Raw genomic sequence first — 22,380 nt, 5'->3', positions numbered from 1 at the left:
GTTGTTTTGAAATCACAGAGGAGTCATTTTATATCAGCAAATATAAGCTTGCAATGACCCGAGCGAGGCATGCGCACAAAGCTGGAGTCCTATTTACATACACCACCTTCCAAGCACAGAGAATTCGAAAAGAGGAGAGAGAGGCCTTGGGGGAAAAGAAGAAAGGACTGGACCACTGCCCTAACCTCTGCATGCACTCCCTCACCCGCACTATTCCTCATATGCCCGCCAGGTGGCGCGCGCGAATCGCCATGGTGCCTAAACCAGAATGGGATAGTAGATGAAGATGCCAGTCGCTTTGAAAACAGCGGGAAGTGACCCGGATGGGGTTGGAAGGGAGGGAGGGAGAGTGCTTTGGGCTATTTGTACTTGAGAACCACCAGCCCACAACCCGGAATTCTCACCTGAAAACGCTGGAGACGATACTGGGAGAAAGCTAACATCCTTGTGTGACCTCTGACTTCTTCAGTCTGCCCCCAAAACTTTATAGGAACCCTCCCCCACTACAGCGGACACGCCCTCCTCTTGATTTGCCCTGACACGAGATGGGCCTGGGGTCGCGCCCTCTGGTTTTTCCCTCGGAGCGTTGTTCCTGAGCGGTTAAGAACTGTTGAGAAGGGTTCTCCAAGCCGTGCCCCTCTTTCACCACTCTGGAGACAGGGATACCTGCCTGGTTTTAGCCGCCCTAAACTTAAAGGTTTGTAACCTTCAGGGTGTCCTAGCGCAGTCTCTTAACTCAGTAGATGCCCAGCCCTCTGATGCAGTAGTCCCCCTTTATCAGTTTCAGGTACCTGAGGATCTTTGTGATGGATGGGCTTAAGGGGTGGGTATTAAATGGAAAATGCCTGAAATAAGCATTTTTGTTTAAGTAACGTTTGTCATATCTGATAACTGTTCTATTCCAGTATTATTAATCTTTAATTTATACTAAGTTTTGTTACAGGTTTATAGGTACACAGTACGGAAGGGGGCGGAGGCTGTGATGGCATCTATAATGATTGGTAGTATCCCAAGACTCAAGCATCCCTTTGGTGTCTTGGAGTCCCAACCTCACAGAATAAGTAGACCTTTGTGTTGCTGTCTACCACTCCACAATTTCCTCAAAGCTTTATGAATACTCTTAACAGTTCTGAAACGAGATGGAAAAGATGGAGAAAGAAACTGGGGGTCAGACAGGACCAAAACCTGTGCTGAACTGACTTAGTGGGGAATCAGAGGTTCCACTTCTCCTTCCTTCTCCTAGTGTCCCCAGTGGTTCCCAAGCTGAGGAAAGCTTGATACCTCCAAAAGATGTGTGACAATGTCATTCATCTACATGTTTCTAAACACATAGATCTCAACAAACGGTTTTAATGGTACTTTTCTAAAATGAATAAGCTTTGCATTTTCACACTATTTGGGACTATGTACATATATATAGTCTATATGAAAAGACGTGTGAAGGATTTTAAAGTAATTTTAGATGGAATTACCACTTGTAAAAGGACTTAAGTAAATCAACTTCATTTTGTTTTAACGCTGGAGTGCATTTCTGATTCTGTTAACAGTGCATTCTAGTGAGACAGAAAACCTTCTCTAGGTCAAAAAGCGTTCCTGGCATAAATGAACACTTGAATTCCAAAGAATTTTGCTGGGATGGGGAGATGACTCAGTGGGGAAATGTGAGCTGTGTGAGTATATAGACCAGGTTCTAGATCCCCAGTGCCCATAGAAACGTTGGGACGGTGGGCATGGTGGAATCGCAGTGTCTGGGAGGCAGAGATGGATCCCAGAACCCACTGACTAGCTGGACTCGCTGAGTTAGCAAGCTATAGGTCCAAGTGTGAGACCTTGCCTCAACATACACTGCAGAGGGCAGTTAAAGAAAACATCCACTGTCGACCTGTACACATGCACCTGCTCCCACACATGTCTACACACATGCAAACACATGCACACCATGCTTACACACACAAGCAAAATAATATTTCTTCTATATATAATTTATTTTTATTTTATATCCTTTGGTGTTTGGCCTGCACAGATGTCTGTCTGAGGGTGTCAGAAGCCATGGAACTGGAGTTACAGAGAGCTGTGAGATGCCACTTGGGTGCTGGGAAGTGAACCCAGGTCCAGTGCTTTCAACCACTGAGCTAATTATTAGCAGCCCTACAAAATAATAATTTCTAAAAAGATAAGATATTGAAACAATTCTCCTTTACGAATTGTTACATTGCATCCACATTGTTAGCCATGAAGTGAGGCCATATATGGGTGTTTGCAGGCAACTCATTCACAACAGTGTGTATTGAACATCCAGGATGTACCCGGGTTATGGGCCAGCATATATTTTTGAATTCACAAAAACATGAGCTTGCTGAAGTTGATGACTTCCCAAATGAACTATAGTTTATTGAGATGAGTACTATGAATATTTTTACATGTGCATGTTGCTTCGCAACCAGTATTATAATGACTTCTGGGCCTTTGAACTGCACCTTACTTAGCCAGGCTCCTGGACGTACCGCACTGTTGCTCCTGTTACTACAGATAGCTTTGAGTTTGGAGCGAACTGCTGACAGAGCCAGAGCTGTCTCTAAAATACCTCCCCCGCCCCACCCTTTTTAATGACAGAGAATTGAAGGGGTATATTAAACATTTCTATTAAGACGTTCTAGCTGGCAAATTCATAGCTGGAAGGGAAGAGCCAAAGGAGGAGGGGCACTAAGATTCAGCTGTGGAAATAGAAGGGAAAGAAACCATGGAAGTTACAGAACAGAAAAGGGAGGAAAAGTTATTTCTGCTTACCTCTCACTTTTCTTGCAAATTAAACGTTACGACAATTGTCACCTCTAACCAACATCTTTTAATTACATGTTTTTTTTTTCCTCCCGATGGACTCATTCAGAACTGTTGTCACTGCTAATAATTAGGTCAGTATCTTTCATTTCAATCTGTGTTGATGGGAAACAAGTCAAGCAACATCAGGAGCCATTTCATATGTCCAGAAAGGTGTTAGGGCCGAAAGGAGACAGAAAATGAGGTGCGAGACACTGTCCAGGTGCCAGGCCCCACCGCCGAGACTGCGCAGACAGGAATCCATTCTGCATCTATTGATGGCTTTAAAAGCTAGAGGCTTGTGGGATATTGGTCCACGAGAAGATAATCATACTTCCACTTTTACTTCATAAACTTCATTTTTCACTGAGAAAGCGCTGAGAATACTGTTTTGAAACACTTTCTGACAGGAAAAAAACAGTTGTGGCAGAGGAAACTCCTGGCCCAGGAAAACCTGGAGAATTCTTAGGAGCCAGGCTGTTCTCAGCTCACACCTCGAAGTAAGTTATTAAACTGCCCAAACTCACCGGGCAAGAAAGAGCGCACATGCACAAAGGCACAAGAGCCATCATATTTTAATGACCTTCTAAAGAGAGAGCAGCACTTGAATAACTTCTCTAGTCTCCCTTCTCCTCCCCCTTCCTCTCCCTCCCCTCCTCCTCACTCTCCATCTCTTCCCCTTCCCCTTCCACCTTCCCCTCCCCCTCCCCCTCTCCCTCTCTCAGGTCCCTCAGTGTTTTGTGTAAGGTCTGCTGCTGTGTGCATCTCCTGATAACTTTGAGTTTCCATCTTGCTTCTGCTCCGTTGTACAGTACCAGGAAGCATTCTAGCCACAGAGCATGCACCAAATACATGTCTGCAGTCACTGCAAGCAGATTCGACATTCATTTGTCAGGAATTATACCAGATGAAGCCTTCCTGAAGATAGCATTCGCTTTGTAAATGGTCTTTCACCCTTCACTGAGGTAGTCATACTCAGAAGGTCAGCGGTTGTGTTTGTGAACGTCCTACCGTCTACTGGGCATCATTACCTACCTTTTGGGGTACTGCCATTCGCAGTTCAATTGTCTTGCTAATTTTCTTGAAAGCCTTCAAAACAATGACAACACACATTGCTGTTTGTGCATGAATTATTCATGCTTTAGTGGCTTCATATTTTATTAAAATCCTTTGTGGTAAGCTTGCTGTTAAGTAACTAATTATGCATTCAGAGAGGTAAAGGCATAGCAGTCACACAGCTGAGGTAATTGAACTAGATGAGGTCCTGTTTTCTGCAGCACCAGATGGGGAATGCTGGAGGAGCCCAGCACACTTGATCTTTCCCATCTGACTCAGAAAGATATTAGTCTTGACATTTGTCTCGACTTTTAAATAAAATATAGTAGAGTAAAAAAAAAATAGAATAGTAAGTTATTGTTTTTAAATGAAACATTAGCATGCTTTTTTTTATAAAGATAACAATTCATATTCTGAAGTAGGAAACAGTGTAACAATTCAGCATGGTATCAGAAACAAAGAGAAACAATGTTTCTTTGCTGAAAATTTTTTATGGACTATGTGAAATAATGATAGGTTTTGGTGTGGAACTTACTGAATTGCGAATAAGTGTCCTATTTAAGAAGACAAGTATGGTGGGCTGCTCACACTTGTAAGCTCAGCACCCAAGAAGCTAAGGTAGGAGGGTTTCCATAGGTTCCAGACTAGCCAGGGCTACAAAGTAAGACCTTGTCTCAAAAGGGGGAAAAAAAAGACACCATGTTAATGATTTTTTTTTAAGATGGGTGCATATTTGTCTAGAAAACTCTTGGATACAAAGAAAGCATCACTGAAATTATGGGTGCATGAGGAGCAAGTCTATAGAGAGAAGTGTGGTTCCACGTCAGCGGATCTAGATGATCCATACACGTCCGTGGACTCCCTGTTAGGTTATCCAAGTCAATGGTGAAGCCAGGCCACAGTGAGCCCTGAGGACTGGAGTCTAGAGCATGAAGACCCCTGCTGTACAGTGCCTGCAATTTAAAGAAAAATAATGCGTATCTGAAAGTGAAGACAGAGTAGAAGAGACATATGGCTTATGAAACATTGTACATGTGAGACACTAGGCCAGCACTTTATATACTCTAAGCTCATCACAGCTCTTACAGTAAGGTTGCCATCCTTCTCAGCTGTTCAAGAGATGAGGAATCTAAAGTACAAACAGATTAAGTAACTCTCTGAAGATCACACAAAAAGCCAGTGATAGGGTCTAAGATTAAAACCTGCCTGATTGTCCCACCTACCCAAGTATTTATTCGATAATAATTGTGTCTGTTGGAGGGAGAGAAACAGCGTTGCCCAAGAATTATCACATGCTTGCAGTAAAAAGTTTCCAATCATGTAAACAATTCCCAAGATGTTTCCCAAAGCAAACCTCAGATGCATTGGTAAGAGGACAGACCCTTGAGCGCAGGACAGCAATGAAGTGAGTTAAGAATCGTCTGGAGAAAGCCATACTCTGAAAAGTATGTTTTGATTCCTAAGCCAAACCCATGAGGGATTCCTGCTTCGTGCAACCATCAGCCAGTAGTGGGTCTTGATTTTCCTTCCTTTAAAAATACTATTGACAATTTAATTATTTTATGTGAAGGCAATTTATGGTTTATAAAAAGTTAATGAAACAACATCCTTATTATAGTTAGTTGCATTTGTAAACCTCTTAGCTGTTTAAAAAATACGTCAAAGTAAGCTTTTATTTGTGATTTCTCTAACAACTCTGCCCAAATGAAATTCTTTCAGGCCCTCAAGTGTTGATTCAAAAACCAAAAAAAAAAAAAAAAAACCTTTTTAATATGTTTTTTAAAATTCATTGTATACAATACAGTGCATATTCTTTATTCTTTGCATACAGTGTATTTTGGTCATATTTTACAACTTCTCCCTGGTCCATCCCTCCCTTCCCACTCCCACTCCCCACCTCCAACATCCTTTTCTTTTTCTTATGACCCACTGAGTACAATTTGTGCTGCCCTTGGTCACACGAGTGGAGCCATCCAATGGTGCACAGGAGGCTTCCTCCCCTAGTAGCCACCAACTGTCAGTAGCTCCTTATCTGGGATGAGGGGTCATGAGTATCTTCACCACCCAGGCTAGAAGGTTGACTAGCTTGATCTTCATAAGAAACCACATCTCATTGGTTCCCGGGGTGGACCTGTCACCATCTTACCCCAGTCCTACCTGACCCCTGACTCTTACAATATTTACACACACACACACACACACACACACACACACACACACACACACACAGTATTTTTTAAATAGACATTTATTGAGATGCTGCTACACACAGTGCACATTGCCAAACACTGTGGAGAAATAAACAGCTTAAGAAGCAATGGCCTTTGGTCATGGAGAAGAATGATGGATAACTTAACAGTACTCATGCCTTACACAGTTCCAGGTGAATTGGGGTGTGCAGAGATGCTCTATCTGGGCTAAGCACAGAACTCACCAGACTAAAGAATCCATCCGTTTAATGGTGCTCCCACCTTGTGGATGATGTTAGATCCGGGATAAAATAGTCAGTCTTAAGCCCCAGGGGTGATTTTCCAGAGTCAGCACAGGTAGCAGGGTCAAGATGGGGCTGATTCACTTTCCCTGTATGTGTTTGGCCCTTAGGTCTTAGTGGCCAACCAGAGCCATGGACAGCTCGGCCAAAGGAAGCAAAAAGGATGCCCCTGATGGACCACCAAAAGACTCGAAGCTGCCTGTCAGTGAGGCCCTTCTGGACTATCAGTAAGTCTGCAGCCTGAACCTGAGAACAGCCCCATGCAGATGCAGTCATTGCTAAGACTGGAGTGATGTAGCTAAGCACTGCCAAGAAAACAAGATGGACTAGAGACATCGTGCCGCTGTGCTGTGCGCACAGGCCGCGCAATGTGTGTGTGTGTGTGTGTGTGTGTGTGTGTGTGTGTGTGAGATATAACCTTGGCTGTCATTACTCAAGCACTGTCTACCTTGGTTTGTTTTTGTTTTTGTTTTTTTTGTTTTTTGTTTTTGTTTTTCTCTTTCTAGGCAATCGTTAGCCTTGAACTCTTGACGATCTTCCTGCCTCAGTCATTTAAGTTCTGGAATTATAGCCATGTGCCACAACTTCTGACTTAAGAATTATTTTTTAATAATAAGAGCATTTCATAATGTCTCACTCCTAGGAGCTGGAGATGTCTTATTTCAACAAATAGCCTCTTGAGGGCTTGAGAACGTCAACTCTTGGCACTGGGTAGGTGTTCCAATGTGTAATTTTTAGGGAACTAGTGGACAAGTGTTAGTACATTTCCAAATAAGAATGAAATCATTCATGTTTTCATTCAACAAATATTTGTATAGTTATCATGTTCAGGACAAGTGCTGAGCCAGAATACAGCTGTGAGCAGGACCACATGGTTCCTATAGCCTTGAAGCCTAGCAGACGGACATGTAAAGAAGGAGAAACTGACTTGACCTAGTCTCTAGTCAGAGGGTTTGGAAAAGCTAGGGTGGAGAAGCTGTGCAAGTTGATCTCTGGATGAAGACAATTATAGAGAAAGTGGAAGAATATGGAAAGACATATGAAAAGGTATACCATAGTTCAGGAAATGGCAGGCACCAGAGTGAAGGACAGAGGGCAGATTCTGGCGGTGTAAGTGCTGGAGCAAGCAATGAACGCTGGGACTAGGAAAGAGAAATTATTTATTACAGGGATGTGGTGCTAGTGACTACATCTGTAATAAGAAAATTGTCTTATCAACGGACAAGGAAAATTCTCTTCTCCTAGAGAAACTCTCACTTGTGTTCACATCTTGTTTAGAAGGCAGGGAGTAAAGGGTCAGAATTCTAGCAAAAAAAAAAAAAAAAAAAAAGAGCCACTGGGAGAGCTCTTACTTGAGCTACCCTTAAGTATCAGCAAAGTAATATTTGCATGCATTTCCCATATAACTGGAATCTTTCTTCTCTTGGAAGCAGTGCAGAAAACCCAGGCTCTATGAACACAGGCTGGACTCTCGCTTGCTCGGTGGTTTTGTGATGACATCATTACAGTTGATTCTCCTTGTGGTTGACAAAGGCCAGTCTCTTCCCTCTTTACCAGAGGTTTACAGAGGCAAACACTCGGGTTTCTCAGGAGCTGGTGATCCACAGAAAGTGATAATTCCTATGTCTGTGTTCTCTGTCATTTGTTTAAAATACACTAATAATCTGACAGACAACAAGAGCCAAAGACTTGCTGGCCCATGCTCTGCCAATGACCATTCACTTACTCTGGGTTTCCTCCATAACAGAACTTCTGTCACATGGCAAGTAGCCATGGACCCTCTCTCAGCAGCTAAAGGACGACTGCCTGGGCAGCATCTTGTATTTCTCATTCTGTTCCATGTGGTCATAAAGCAGTAAGCCCCCAGTGGATAGTGATTCATGGTTTCTGAAGAACTGAACTTCAAAAAAAAAATTAAAAAAAAAAAAACTTCCAAAGAAAATGAGACTATGAGGGTTTTTTGTTTGTATAAAAATGATTCTTAGCATCTTTGTTCATCTATGTAGCTATCATCTCTCAGTAATGATTCCTGTTTTCTCCTTTATACCCAGCTTTCCTACACTGAGAATAGATAGAGATGGGTATGTACTTGGTTGTAGATTTTAAAAATAGAAAGTGCAAATAAAGATTCTGAAACCAAAGATTATTTGGATGGGTAGTAGTTCATGGGTTTGTTTTCATATGAAGCAAGTAGTTAAAAAATGTACCTTTAATTTATTTTTCAAAGCCTATTTTTAGCGAGGGTTCTGAAACGCTTTAACTTCCCTTCTAGCCCACCACGCACCAGGGGTAGTGGAAAAGAAAGGATGGGGGAAGTGGGCCTGTTTAGAAATGGTTCTTTACTCTGGTGGAATCACCATGCCAGACCTAAAACTGTACTACAGAGCAATTGTGATCAAAACTGCATGGTACTGGTATAGTGACAGACAAGTAGACCAATGGAACAGAATTGAAGACCCAGAGACGAACCCACACACCTATGGTCACTTGATCTTTGACAAGGGAGCTAAAACCATCCAGTGGAAAAAAGACAGCATTTTCAACAAATGGTGCTGGCACAACTGGCGGTTATCGTGTAGAAGAATGCGAATTGATCCATTTCTATCTCCTTGTACTAAGGTCAAATCTAAGTGGATTAAGGAACTCCACATAAAACCAGAGACACTGAAACTTATAGAGGAGAAAGTAGGGAAAAGCCTCGAAGATATGGGTACAGGGGAAAAATTCCTGAATAGAACAGCAATGGCTTGTGCTGTAAGATCGAGAATCGATAAATGGGACCTCATAAAATTGCAAAGCTTCTGCAAAGCAAAAGACACCGTCAATAAGACAAAAAGGCCACCAACAGATTGGGAAAGGATCTTTACCTATCCCAAATCGGATAGGGGACTAATATCCAATATATATAAAGAACTCAAGAAGGTGGACTCCAGAAAATCAAATAACCCCATTAAAAAATGGGGCTCAGAGCTGAACAAAGAATTCTCACCTGAGGAATACCGAATGGCAGAGAAACACCTGAAAAAATGTTCAACATCCTTAATCATCAGGGAAATGCAAATCAAAACAACACTGAGATTCCACTTCACTCCAGTCAGAATGGCTAAGATCAAAAACTCAGGTGACAGCAGATGTTGGCGAGGATGTGGAGAAAGGGGAACACTCCTCCATTGTTGGTGGGATTGCAAGCTTGTACAACCACTCTGGAAATCAGTCTGGCAGTTCCTCAGAAAATTGGACATAGTACTACCGGAGGATCCCGCAATACCTCTCCTGGGCATATATCCAGAAGATGTCCCAACCGGTAAGAAGAACACATGCTATGAACACTATGTTCATAGCAGCCTTGTTTATAATAGCCAGAAGCTGGAAAGAACCCAGATGCCCCTCAACAGAGGAATGGATACAGAAAATGTGGTACATTTACACAATGGAATACTACTCAGCTATTTAAAAAATGAATTTATGAAATTCCTAGGCAAATGGATGGACCTGGAGGGTATCATCCTGAGTGAAGTAACCCAATCACAAAGGAACTCGCACAATATGTACTCACTGATAAGTGGATATTAGCCCAGAAACTTAGGATACCCAAGATATAAGATACAACTTGCCAAATGCATGAAATTCAAGAAGAACGAAGACCAAAGTGTGGACACTTTACCCTTTCTTAGAAATGGGAACAAAACACCCATAGAAGGAGTTACAGAGACAAAATTTGGAGCTGTGAGGAAAGGATGGACCATCTAGTGACTGCCATATGCAGGGATCCATCCCATAATCAGCTTCCAAATGCTGACACCATTGCATACACTAGCAAGATTTCGCTGAAAGGACCCAGTTATAGCTCTCTCTTGTCATCTCACAGAAGTGGATGATCATAGTCAGCTGTTGGATGGGTCACACGGCCCCTAATGGAGGAGCTAGAGAAAGTACCCAAGGAGCTATAGGGAACTGCAACCCTATAGGTGGAACAACAATATGAACTAACCAGTACCCCGGAGCTCTTGTCTTTAGCTGCATATGTATCAAAAGATGGCCTAGTCGGCCATCATTGGGAAGAGAGGCCCATTGGACTTGCAAACTTTATATGCCCCAGTACAGGGGAACGCCAGGGCCAAAAAGGGGGAGTGGGTGGGTAGGGGATTGGGGGGGTGGGTATGGGGGACCTTTGGGATAGCATTGAAAATGTAAATGAGGAAAATACCTAATAAAAAATTAAAAAAAAAAAGAAATGGTTCTTTAGAGCAACTCCCATAAGTGTTGTCAGGAAATTGGCCGTTCAGTTCACAGGTTAGCAGCGGCAGCTCAATCCGCTCGCAAGCACTTCATGGATACACCAGCAGTCTAGTTCAGGAGAGTCGGGATAGCAAACACGAATCAGCAGTGGTGGCACTGCCTGGCAGAGACAGCCAGACCTTGGACTCCGCACAAATTATCAGGAGGGACCAGGAGGATGTCAGGAGAAGTTCTTCACTGTGCCTTTCTCATCAAAGTGAAGGTCAGTGAAGATGAGAGACCCACACGCTTTGCGTGGCTAGCTGTACCAGCAAGCCACGTTCAGCCTCCATCACTGTCTGTTCAGACCTATTTATATTCCCTCAAGACATCACATGGCTTCCACAAGTCTTGCCTCACCACCTGTCTTGCCTCAGCTTGTGAGTCTGTCTTAGCAAAACTCCACGAGTCTGTCTCAGCTGACATCACTCTACCAATCAGCCTAAGTCCGTGGAAGTGGCAAGAAGCCGCAGCACACCACCAGTTTTTTGTTGTTGTTGTAGTTGTTGTTTTGTTGTTTTGTTTTGTTTTTGTTTTTTTGGTGCGTTTCTCTCTATGGAGTCCTGACAAATGGAGCTCAACTGTGCAATGTAAGGTGGACCAATACATGCGTGTCCTTAACAAAGAAGTCTTCATCATGTGTCCTTTCACGTGCTTGCTTTAGCAGAGAGCATCCTTTCCCCTGTGTCTGCTTCAGTGAAATATTCCTTCGCATGTTTACCCCAGCAAAAGTCCAATCCAACACAGTTGACTTCCCAAAGAACCCTTAAGTCCCCACTTCAAAACCACTTAGAGCTGAGATGAAGGGGAACACCAGATGTGCTTTCTGCTTGGTTCTTCCTCAACAAACTCTGAGCACTGGATTTCATGTCTGTCTCTGCAGTGCCTAGCGTGGCTGGTACATAGTGTAAACTCGGGGTCTCTTTCTTTCGCTGTTGAGTCCTGGCTGAGTGCAGAATCAAACTTACAAAGATAAGACTAAGATACCGTTTCACTCATGGGTGTAGGAGATACAAATTTACAGAGTTTATCTGGGTGTTGAAATGCTTGCCATGCATCCAATGTTGTCTCACCCACTGGTGAGTATACACTAACAGTAGTGCTTACCACAGCCCAGTCTTTTGGTCAGGCACTGCCATGCACACAGGGACTCTCCTACAAGAAAAGAAGGCCAGGAACCTCTCCAGAAGGTTACTTTTTGAAGAGCTGATACTGGAGATGCCATAAGTGATTTCTTCTAACGATGGTTTTTATCTTATCCTTTATACTTCTTCTTTGGCTTTCCACAATATAGGTAGCTGGATATAGGTTTAGAAAAGAAGAGAATGTTTTTAAGTTCAAATACATCTTCTGATTTATTAGATTAGTAAAATGATGTGTTTATTGAATTCTAAATTGTTCATTTCTATGCACTAATTTTTAAATACACCTTGGATGAGACATACAATAAAAATACTCATATTTCTAAAAAGTTATTTTTCTTAGGGCTGGAGAGATGGCTCTGGGGTTAAGAACACTTGCTGTTCTTCCAGAGAACCTGGATTCAATTCCTGGCACACAAATGGTGACTCATGACCATCTGTAACTCCAGCTCCAGGGGACCCACTCCCCTCTTCTGACCTTCATGGGTACCAGACTCACAAGTAGTACACAGACATGCACATAAAATAAACATTCTAAGTGTGTTTTCAGCCTCAAATTTCCAATGATATTTCATGGAAGGGGAAATTTGTATATAAGTAACATTTTGAAAGTATGGGCAGGAAGTGGTCTAATGTCACATGGTAATGCTATGCTTTGTAAGAGCACTAGACCCTTTTAAGATCATTGCAAGAGCCAGACGTAGGGCTATGTCTTTACTCCCAACACTCTGGAGTCAGGGGCAGATGAATCTCTGAGTTTGAGGCCAGCCTGTTCTACAGAGTGAATTCCAGGACAATCAGAGCCACATAAAGAAACCCTTTCTTGAAAAAAAACACAAAATCACTGTAATATATCTGGGTTTATCATCCCACCTCCTTCAGCCCTCAGCATGACATAGAGGATACTAAGGCATTGATGGGGCACATATAAAAGGGCACAATGAAGACAATTCCATGTAACAGGCAAGAGTGTGGAGTTCTGAAGTTCAGCTCCAGTGCTCCTAGGCAAGTCCACCTCTTCAGGAAGCCACGGAAAGTCAAAAATTAAACCTTCAATTGCCATGATTTCCACAAGGGGGCCAGGGAGGCCGGAAACAGTTCAGAATTCTCCAAGAACTGCCAGACATGGCTCACTGTAGGATGAGCCTGAGACCAAGCCATTTGCTCCTAACCACTCACAGGTTAGCAGCTGTAGGCTTCTTCGAATGTAACGAATAGAAATAGAAGCTGAACAACCAAAGTAGAATTTCAGATGAACAGCGAACAGCTTTAGAATATGTACATCATATGACAGACTTGGGTTTCGGTGGACAGGTATTCCAAAGAAAAGTTCTTGGCTGTATTGAGGAAGCCACTCTATTCTGTCCATCAAAGTCTCAACTCAACAGATGGAGACAACATATTTGAGATTTGCCTAGTCCCACGGTTGAGTCTGCTCTGCCACAGGGCTCAGCCTCTTGGGGAGTCAGAACGCAGGGAGTTTGACTGCACTTATTCCGTGCCGTGCTGGGCCATCGGGAAGCACTATGGCACCACTCCTGGGGTGGGAAAGCACAGTCTGAGAAAGCCAGATCTGGTTGGGGGGGGGGGGGTCACTGTATCTTCAAAGAGGCAGGAGCCATGGAGGTTTTTTTTTTACTCTTGGACATCCAGGCGCCACTGGAAGTCTCTGAAGAGCCGAGAATGGAGTTGGGTGCCCAGCATCTAGCCTGGGGCCGGGGTAGGGGGAAAAGGGAGCCCTGGCTTGTCCAGCCCAGCAGGGATGATTGTCCTTGGCTTGGAGGAGGCAGGCTGGGAGCACAGAGAGGTCTTCTGTGGGAAAATTAAACTGCCGCCCTGTAGACAAGGCTCCCCAGGTTCCTCACAGCAGATCTTGATGAAAGAGACAATCCATAGTTCTAAACAGTTTATTGTCATGGTGGAAAATGGATACATAAAACCATACCTCACTTCTCAGGGTGGCCCTGAGATTATACCTTGTGCGGGGAGGAATGTCTGGGAAGGGAAGCTTATTGGCTAAGCTCTCCCAACCTCTAGGTACTTCCATGGAGAACTCTGTCTTGAGCCTATGTAACCATAGAACACGTTTCTTTTATCTGAGAAGAATGGCACATGTTTCAAGTTAGGAGTCTGGCAGGAAGCTGACTGTCCCCTAAGCCTCAAGTGTGTGCCCACCGAATCTCTGGGTCTCGACCTGCTCTACCTTAGCAAGCTTCCTGGCCTGGTTTATGTCCCACGCTCCGTTACAGAGATTCTGCGAGGAGCTGCACTGTTCAGATAACTTATATAATATCTTCATTTCTTATCCATAAAAAAGAGAGCTAGAGGGTGGAGATACAGCTCAGAGGTAGAACATTTGTGTGATATGAATGAGGCCCTGTGTTTAGGTGCTACACACACACACACACACACACACACACACACACCAGGAGGCAAGGGGTACAGAGAAGTTACTTCTTTAATTGGAAGTAAAGCTTTGCTTATTCAGAGACCCGTTTTTCCTGCCCTGCAGAACAGCAACCCTTCCACCTTCTTCCCTTCCCACCCCATAGTCCCCCATAGCGCCCATCACAGTATGTAAACAGTATTTGCATCATCACTTACTCTGAATCTAGGAAACTGTACTCCCTGAAGGCAAGGATCACGAAGGTCTTGTTCTAACCCATCCCTGTGGTCCCCAAAGCAGTATGGGGCCAAGTGGCAGCCATTGAGTCTGCGACTTCATGAAGGGAGTCCTGGCTAACAAATGGTGGAGGTTTGAAACCGATGAGCTCTGAAACTCATCTTCTTGGATTTTTGTTTAAACATTCATTTGCTGCATGTCTGAATGTGTGCACTCTGTGTGTGTGTGTGTGTGTGTGTGTGTGTGCAGAACTAACTCAGCATTCTTGGTGCTCAAATCGCCTTCCTTTTGAGGCATGCCACAGTGTGATTTGTTTACATCGTTTTGCATTTCCTCATCTTGTGGAAGGAAGGAGCCTCAATTTTCCCTCTCGTAAGAACACAAGGTCATAAATAGAAATGAGGTTTTAGAGAGAGTCCTGGTAGCAATTCATATTCAACAAGAATTGACGAGCCCTCTCGAGGGCACCCTTCACGTGCAAATTCTTATTTTACTCCACATAATAAAACATAGAGCTAGGTGAGGCTTATCTGACAGCCTGGAGTTCTAGGTCCCGAGATTTGATTTGCCTGCAACCGAGGAGGCAAGAAATCGTAAAGAGCAAAATTTAAAACTGAGCACTTTATCGTTAGCTAAATAAGGGAGTTTGGGTGAAGCGATCTCTGTAACCTTGCTTCAATCTCAGACCTAGAGTTCCAAGATTTACCCCCTTTTAGAAATGCCGAGTACACAAGACCTTCATATAGCCACCAATTGCCCTGTACCTGAGCTTCCGGCTCTTTCTGTTTCTCCTATGGATGGATGGTCATCAGACCTACCCTTGCTATATGTTAAAGAACCGTCTGCGATGGGGAAGCGTTAACCTTTGGAAGAGAACGTGCAATAAGAGCGCAGACTTGTGGGCATGCCCAGGTTCCCCTAGTCCACTTGCGCTCCACGGTCCACTTGCCCTCTGTCTTGCTTGGTTTCAGTTTAGTTTAAATGAAAAGGTGGCCTCAGTACCCTTCTCTGAGGAAACTAACCCGAACATCCTTGTTTCTCCTCAGTCGTGAAATAAAGGAGAATGCGGTGGAGCGATTCATGTTCCATATCAAGAAGCTGAGGGAAAAGAATCAAAAGTACCAAGAGAGGGTGAGTGCTGGACTGCACAGGCTCAGAGCATGCGCACAGTAAGAGTGACGTCAGCTCCTGATGGCTCGTTACCCTAGGAAGCATGCTCTTTGGTGCTTGGAATCAGCTGACTTATAATTTACTAGTTTTCTTCACACACTGGGGGCAAGCCAGCACTACTGTCTCCATGGTATTGAGGATATCAGGGAAAGCCAGTTCAGTCGTGTTACTTAGATCATGAGGACGGATACCCCGGAAATCATGTTTATCTTCTGACTTCCTGTCTACTTCCACAATGGATCACCGCCTCTCTCTTCTCTCTCTGAATCTTTGTTTCAGCTTTTCCAGGAGTCTGCATATATGTAAATGCATGTAGAACAGTATACTCTCAGTTGTTAAAATAACTAATGGGAAGCTTAAAGTTTATCTTGTAAAAATCAGGTTAAGGGCCACCAGCTCAGTACATAAAACCACCTACTACCAAACTCAGCAATCCCCAGTTTGATTTGCAGAACCCACATGGTGAAGGAAAGAAGATGGTCCTCAGATCTGCACATATGATCTGTGGCATGTGTCCATGCACACACCTACATACATACACGATAATTAAAACGTTTAAAAATAAGATGAATGTGAATATCAAGGTGATGGTGGCTATGTCCACTACAACAGAATAAAGTCCGTGAGCAGTGAATATTAATGAAACCAATTTATACCCTCAGGCATCACATTCGCAAGGACATACTAAGACAGTCAACTGATTTACTCTGTATAGGATGGAAACTTCCGAAGTTGACTGTTTTATTTGGCTTTTTTGTTTGCCATGTCCACTGCAGTACAGGATCTTACTATACCAGTCTAGCCTTGAACTCATACTTCTCCCTCCCAGCCTCCTGAATGCCGGGATTACACATGTGCATCATACCTAGCTCAACTTGTGTGTTTAAAGACTGTGTCTTTACATTTTAATGGGATCTGGAGTCACAATGGGTTTGCATTCCATCCTGACTATTCAACTTTCTAGTGACAGCTTTCTGGCAAAACTTGGCACCAGCCTTGTTAAGGCCTAGGTGGAATGGTAAGGCCTAGGTAGAATGTTAAGGCCTGGGTCACTGTGACCTATCTAGCCTGCCATTTCTGTGCTGTTACTGATGTTATAAGGAAACTTTCTCGCATGCTGCCACTGCTGTTACTAGGAATCTGTCTCGCGTTCAAGTTGATTGCATATTCTGCTATGTTCTGTGCTCTTGAAAACCAAGCATAGCAGAAGTCAGTTAGAACTGCTTTGTATAGTTAGCCACAGTAAGCTTGAACCCGAACCAACTGCCAGGCAGCTCTTCCTGCACATATGTATAAGCTTTTACGGTTTTGCTTTTATAAGCTGCCCCTGGGATGGACCCCAACGTAAGAGAGACACCTGCACCAACATAAAATGCTATTTGGAGTAAGACTTCCATTTTGAGTAGAGTTTAAGTTCCAAAGACCTCACTGGGAGTTGGCATCCTCTTTGCAGAGAGAGACGTGGACATGGGTAACTGACATCCTGGTAGACAAGTTAAAACATGAATGTTAGATTAGTCAAGTCCCCTGTCACAGTTGAATACCCCAACCAATGGGAGCAGGATAAATGTACAATAGAGACACGTTCCTAAGTCCTGATGGTGAAATAACTCGGCACAGATGTTTGTGGCTCTCAGACTTAAAAGCTCTGTAGGATTCTAGCTAGATAGTGAAGTTCAGCTCCCGAGTCTCCCCGGCAGCCCTGATCAACCAGTCTTGGGATGTGGTATTCAATAAACCATCTCTGTTTGACTGAGATCGGTGTCTGGGTGGTTTGTGCAGTGATTCCCAGGCCCCTGCAGCCTCAGTTTCCCTCTTGTAAAATGGCAGCTCTTGTCCATTCCGCAGGGATCCGTGGCTCTTGACAATCTCTTGGCAATATGCCTGTGACTCTGGGGTTGTCAGAGTGGCAGTATTTGTAACAAAAATTAAAGTAGGCACAGGTGAAGAGTAAGAGTGAAAAAGAAGCCTTGTCAATGTCCTTGAGACTCCACACAGTATGATTAAAGTGTGAAAGAAGAGGAAGCTGCCTTCAAAGGGGCTACAGCACATGCTCCAGTGGTCAGCACTGGCACTCCTAGTCAGGTATGGTTGAGGGAAGCACAGCAGGGCAGGATTAAGATGTCGCTTTGCGACCTCTACCTTCCACGTGCTGGGATGACAGGTGTGTCCCGCCACACGCACCTTTCCATCCCTGTTGTCTGTGTCTCGTGTTTGTTTTACTTTTATTCTTCCATTATTTTCTTTTGTGTTACACTCTTTCTTGTGTACCCTTTTAACTATCATTTCCTTTATCCCATCTTAGTTATTTTCTCAGTGACTTCCGTGAGGACTCTAATCAACATCCTAATCTATAGTAATCTAATTAAGACCAATACCAACTCGATCTCAGTTGCACCCCTCCTCATTTGCATTCTCACATAAAACGCACTTTATAAATTGGGACTGACTTATTGGTAATGAAGCGTAGGTCTGTGTTTATTGCTCCACACTGATATTTTTTCACATAAAATAATTACAGAAAGTCTAAGTACATAACTTTCAGATTTACCCATGCAGTTGCTTCTGTTGCTGCTCTTGTGTTTTCTCATGAATTCAAGTCATTGGCTGGGACCACTGACATCACCGTAAAAAACTCCCATTGGTAACTACCGAAGGGCAGCTTGGGGCATGACTTGTTCTCTCAGTTTGGATTCCCTGATACACACAGTAAGACAGCAATGGCAAGAATAAACTTCAAGTCAGTTAAAAATATGCATCTTAAAAGCATGGATCAGACATCCACAAAGAATAACTTGCTTTTTATTTCAATTGAAAAGTTTGGAATGGTGAGTGAACACCATCCTAAAGCAAGATTATTAATTATGTCATCTGTGATGAAAGCAAATGATAATGGTAGTTCAATAAAAGCCTTTTCTCTGTTTTGCTAATAGATATCATTTTGGTGTCTAGCATCTGACTTTACACATGGTAGATGACTAAGTTAGGGAGTCTAGACAAAAGCAGGGTTAATGGGAGGTTCAAAAAATTAGCACCATGTTCATGGAGCCTGTGGGAGGGTGATAGACTGGTAAGTTGATAACATAGTCTTTAAAAATATAACATTCTATTGATGGCTACTGCACTGATTTTATTTTGTTTTGAATCTTACATGTTCTCTAAGCTACCAAAGGTAGTACTTGCAAGGCTCAGCGTGTGCCTGTGTTCTAGGTAAAAAGTGTGAAGAGTTGAGCAGATGTGTCTAACTGTTGGTTTCTATGGCAGAATAGACGCTTGAAGGAGGAACAGAATTGGCACATAAAGAATCTTATAAAAGAACTGAAAGAGAAGAATTTGGATGAGGCACCAATAGTAACAAGAGAGGAAGTGGAGGAGGCAATGAAGGAAAAATGGGAGTTTGAAAGACAACAGGAGGCAAGCTTGAAAGGTGAGCTAGGAACTTAGAAAATTGTCACCAGTGTTATATTCATTTGTGAGTTACTGCCTTTGCCTTCCAATGCATGACTCTATATCAGATTATATCATCTGTTCCACAATCCATATTGGTATGAAGACAGAAGAAGGAAGGAAGGAAGGAAGGAAGGAAGGAAGGAAGGAAGGAAGGAAGGAAGGAAGCAGAGGCCCTGGAAAGAAGTGAGGGTGAAGACTAGGACAATGACAAGTTGAGGGGGGGGGAGACTGGGGCAGTGACAGTGAGGACTGGGACAGTGACAGTGAGAAGGATTAGTACAGTGAAGGTGAGGAGGACTAGGACAGTGACAGTGAGGAGGACTAGGGCCATCCATCCACTAGGAATGCCATCTTAAAGAATGGCCGAGTACTCTGGCTAAATCACTTTCTGGCAATGGTTCCTGTTGAGGTGCACCTGTTAGCATGGAGGGACTGAGCACAAAAATGCCACGTTATCAAGGGGTTTCTATGGCTGTGATAAAACATGATGACCAAAAGCAACTTGAGGAGAAAGTGTTTGTTCCAACTTGCAACGCTCAGGTCACAGTCCGTCACTGAGGGATGTCAGGGCAGGAATTCAAGGCAGGAAATGGAACAGAGGCCATGGAGGACCACTGTTCACTGACTTGCCACTTCCCCCATAGCTTACTCATACCTCTCAGGAGCACTGGCCCAGGGCTGACACCAGCCACAGGGAGGTGGGCCTTTCTTCATCAATTGCCAATTAAGAAAATGCAGCCCAGGCTTTCCCACAGGTCAATCTGATGGGGGTCAGGGGGCATTTTCTCAACTAAAGTTCCTACTTCCAAAATGACTCTGTGTTATGTCAAGTTGACAAAAGGAGCAATCAGGATACATGTTAAATGGTGACCAAGTTGGATGACTTAGTAGAAGGTAAGGCAAGACATGTGACACTTCCAAAGAGTTTTTGCCACAGAGACTAAGGAAGACAGCAGATGATGACAAGGTCATCAAAATAAGCCAATTGGTATGTTCATCAGACTCTCTTTAAAACTCCCATGACATCTACCGGTCATCCCCTAAAGAGCTAACTGCAGCTCAGGACTCAGACAGTCGCTCTTCTGCCAAATGAGAGGACAGTTGCCCATCTGGTTTTCACAACTGATTGAGAACATTAACAAGCATCATTTTAGGGTATTGTATGGTCTTGTGTCTATCTTTAGGTGGATGGGGAAACCATGCCGTGGATTCCTTAGACCTCTAGACTAAAGGGCATCCCTTAAATAAACATCTATTAAACCAATCAGTTAATTACCAGCTCTATGAAGGCTGGATTTATGGAGATGGTTAATATAGTGTTGCCTTTAAGGGACTCTCAAACTGACTAGTGTGAGAAGTGAGTATCACAGGAGTGAGTCAGGTGACTGTGAGGCTCACTGTATGTGGCTCCGAGCAGTGCTTCATGTTTAAGGACATTCCGCAATATTATACTTAGGCTTATGAACTGAATAAGACATCACACTCAGTAGGTACTCCAGAGCAGGCCAAGAGGTTATAGGTTTGAAATAGTTCAGTATTTGTGAGGATTTAATCAGAGAACTCATCTTTCACTCTGCAGACTTATAATGTGGGAGAATAGAAGACATGTTTCTGACTGTCCATTCTATCATTTCTCAAAGAAAAGCCAAAAAACAAATTGTCAATGGCTGAATCAAACAACTGACTAATGAAAATGGTTGTCACGGTTAATCATGACAGCATGCCTGTAATCCCAGCACTTAGAGCCAGGATCATGAAAAGGAACAGAGGTTAAAATCATGTTTCTCCAGAGGTGAAATGACTGGGAAAAACCCACTCTGTATAAGAAACTGTAGAGGGCTGGAGAGTTGGCTCAGTAGTTAAGAACACTGACTGTTTTTAAAGAGGACTCAGATTTAGTTTCTAACACCAACATGGTGGCTTACAACCATCCATAACTGTAGTCCCAAAGGATCTGAGGCCATCTTTGGCTTCCTCAGGTACCAGGTATACATGTGGTACACATACATACATGCAGGCAAAAACACCCATACACATGTAATAAACAATTAAAATAAATTATTTTTTTTACAAAGTCATTATAAGCCATGAACAACTGAGCAAATAGGGACCCTTCTGAAACAGTCATAGATTTTAGTTTGTGCATTCCTAGACATATGTAACCTTTCAGTTACATAGTCCTAAACCATGATTCTACTTTAGAGTTGAAAGTTTAATTATACTTAGGGTTATCATGAAAAATATCTAATAATTTGAATAGTTTAGATTTCCAAAAATTACACATACTGCATTTGTCTTAGTTAGGATTTTATTGTTGTGAAGAGACACCATGATCACAGCAACTCTTATAAAGGACAACATTTAATTGAGGCCGGTTTGTGTAGTCCATTGTCATCATGGTGGAAAACATGGCAGCTTCCAAGTAGACAAAGTGCTGGAAAAGGAGCTGAGAGTTCTACATCTTGATCCACAGGCAGCAGAAGGAGACTGTGTGCCACAATGGGTGTAGCTTGAGCATAGAAAACCTCACAGCCCAACCCCACAGTGACACACTTCCTCCAACAAGGTCACACCCTTTCCAACAAGGCCATATGTCCTCATAGTGTCCTTCTTATAGGCCAAGCATTCAAACACACGAGTCTATGGTGGCAATACCTATTCAAGGCACCACAGTATTTATGAGTTACTCACAGTTTAGCACCAGATTTTAACTTTGTAAACCATACTGTACCGTACAATGGTTCTAAGGACGATGGAAATGACGCATGGCTTGTTTTTCTTTCCAACAGAAATGCGCATACAAATAAATGAGGCTGAGAAGCTATTTCTTGAAAAACTCAGTGAAAAGGAATATTGGGAAGAGTACAAGAATGTAGGGAGCGCTCAGCACGCTCAACTCATTGTTTCCTTACAAAATGACATCGACACAGTTAAAGAAAATGCAGAGAAAATGTCAGGTCTGTTGTGACAGAATTAGTTCAAATTCAGTAAAAATGATGAGCAGAAGGGCTGTGTTTAGTAGACAAAAAGCCAGGCACTCCCCCCAAACCATTCGTTATCAAAATGGGACAACCATCTGTGAGCCCACAAAAAACAGATACTGTGTTTCAGTTGGATCCAGAGAGGGTGGGTGAGGACCAAGGGCCAAAGGAAAATTGTTATCAATTTCAATGGACAATGTGTTTCCTGCGTCAAAGGACTTTAGACGCAGCACCACAGGAAAAGGGGGGGAGGCAGTCTTCTAAAGAACGTGTACAGGCACTCCTCATGACAGGAGAGTCAGCTTAGAATGAGGACCAGGATTTGGACATGAACTTGAGATAGGATCGGTCAAATGAGGAAAAGACCACCTC

General features: G+C 43.2%; 1 protein-coding gene across 4 annotated transcripts in view; it reads left to right on the top strand.

Annotated features, from left to right (window-relative positions):
- Positions 1–588: 588 nt before the first annotated feature.
- The window catches only part of Ccdc83 (coiled-coil domain containing 83), a 41,933-nt gene continuing 20,141 nt past the window's right edge, over positions 589–22,380 (top strand). For 3 of the 4 annotated variants that reach the window (NR_111924.1, NM_183293.1, NM_029256.3), the window contains exons 1-5: positions 589–697; positions 6,475–6,591; positions 15,454–15,538; positions 18,842–19,004; positions 21,817–21,984. Coding sequence is in view for 3 of the 4 variants with exons in the window: in NM_183293.1 (NP_899116.1) it covers positions 6,497–6,591; positions 15,454–15,538; positions 18,842–19,004; positions 21,817–21,984 (511 nt within the window). In the remaining variant the exon portion in view is untranslated. Of the gene's footprint in view, positions 698–720; positions 824–6,474; positions 6,592–15,453; positions 15,539–18,841; positions 19,005–21,816; positions 21,985–22,380 lie in introns of those variants that run through there. The other variant, XM_006508277.4, reaches the window with a different exon arrangement.

The sequence above is a fragment of the Mus musculus genome, chromosome 7 (genome assembly GCF_000001635.26).
Source record: "Mus musculus strain C57BL/6J chromosome 7, GRCm38.p6 C57BL/6J".
NCBI lineage: Eukaryota > Metazoa > Chordata > Mammalia > Rodentia > Muridae > Mus > Mus musculus.
This window is presented reverse-complemented; position numbering and strand designations above follow the sequence as displayed.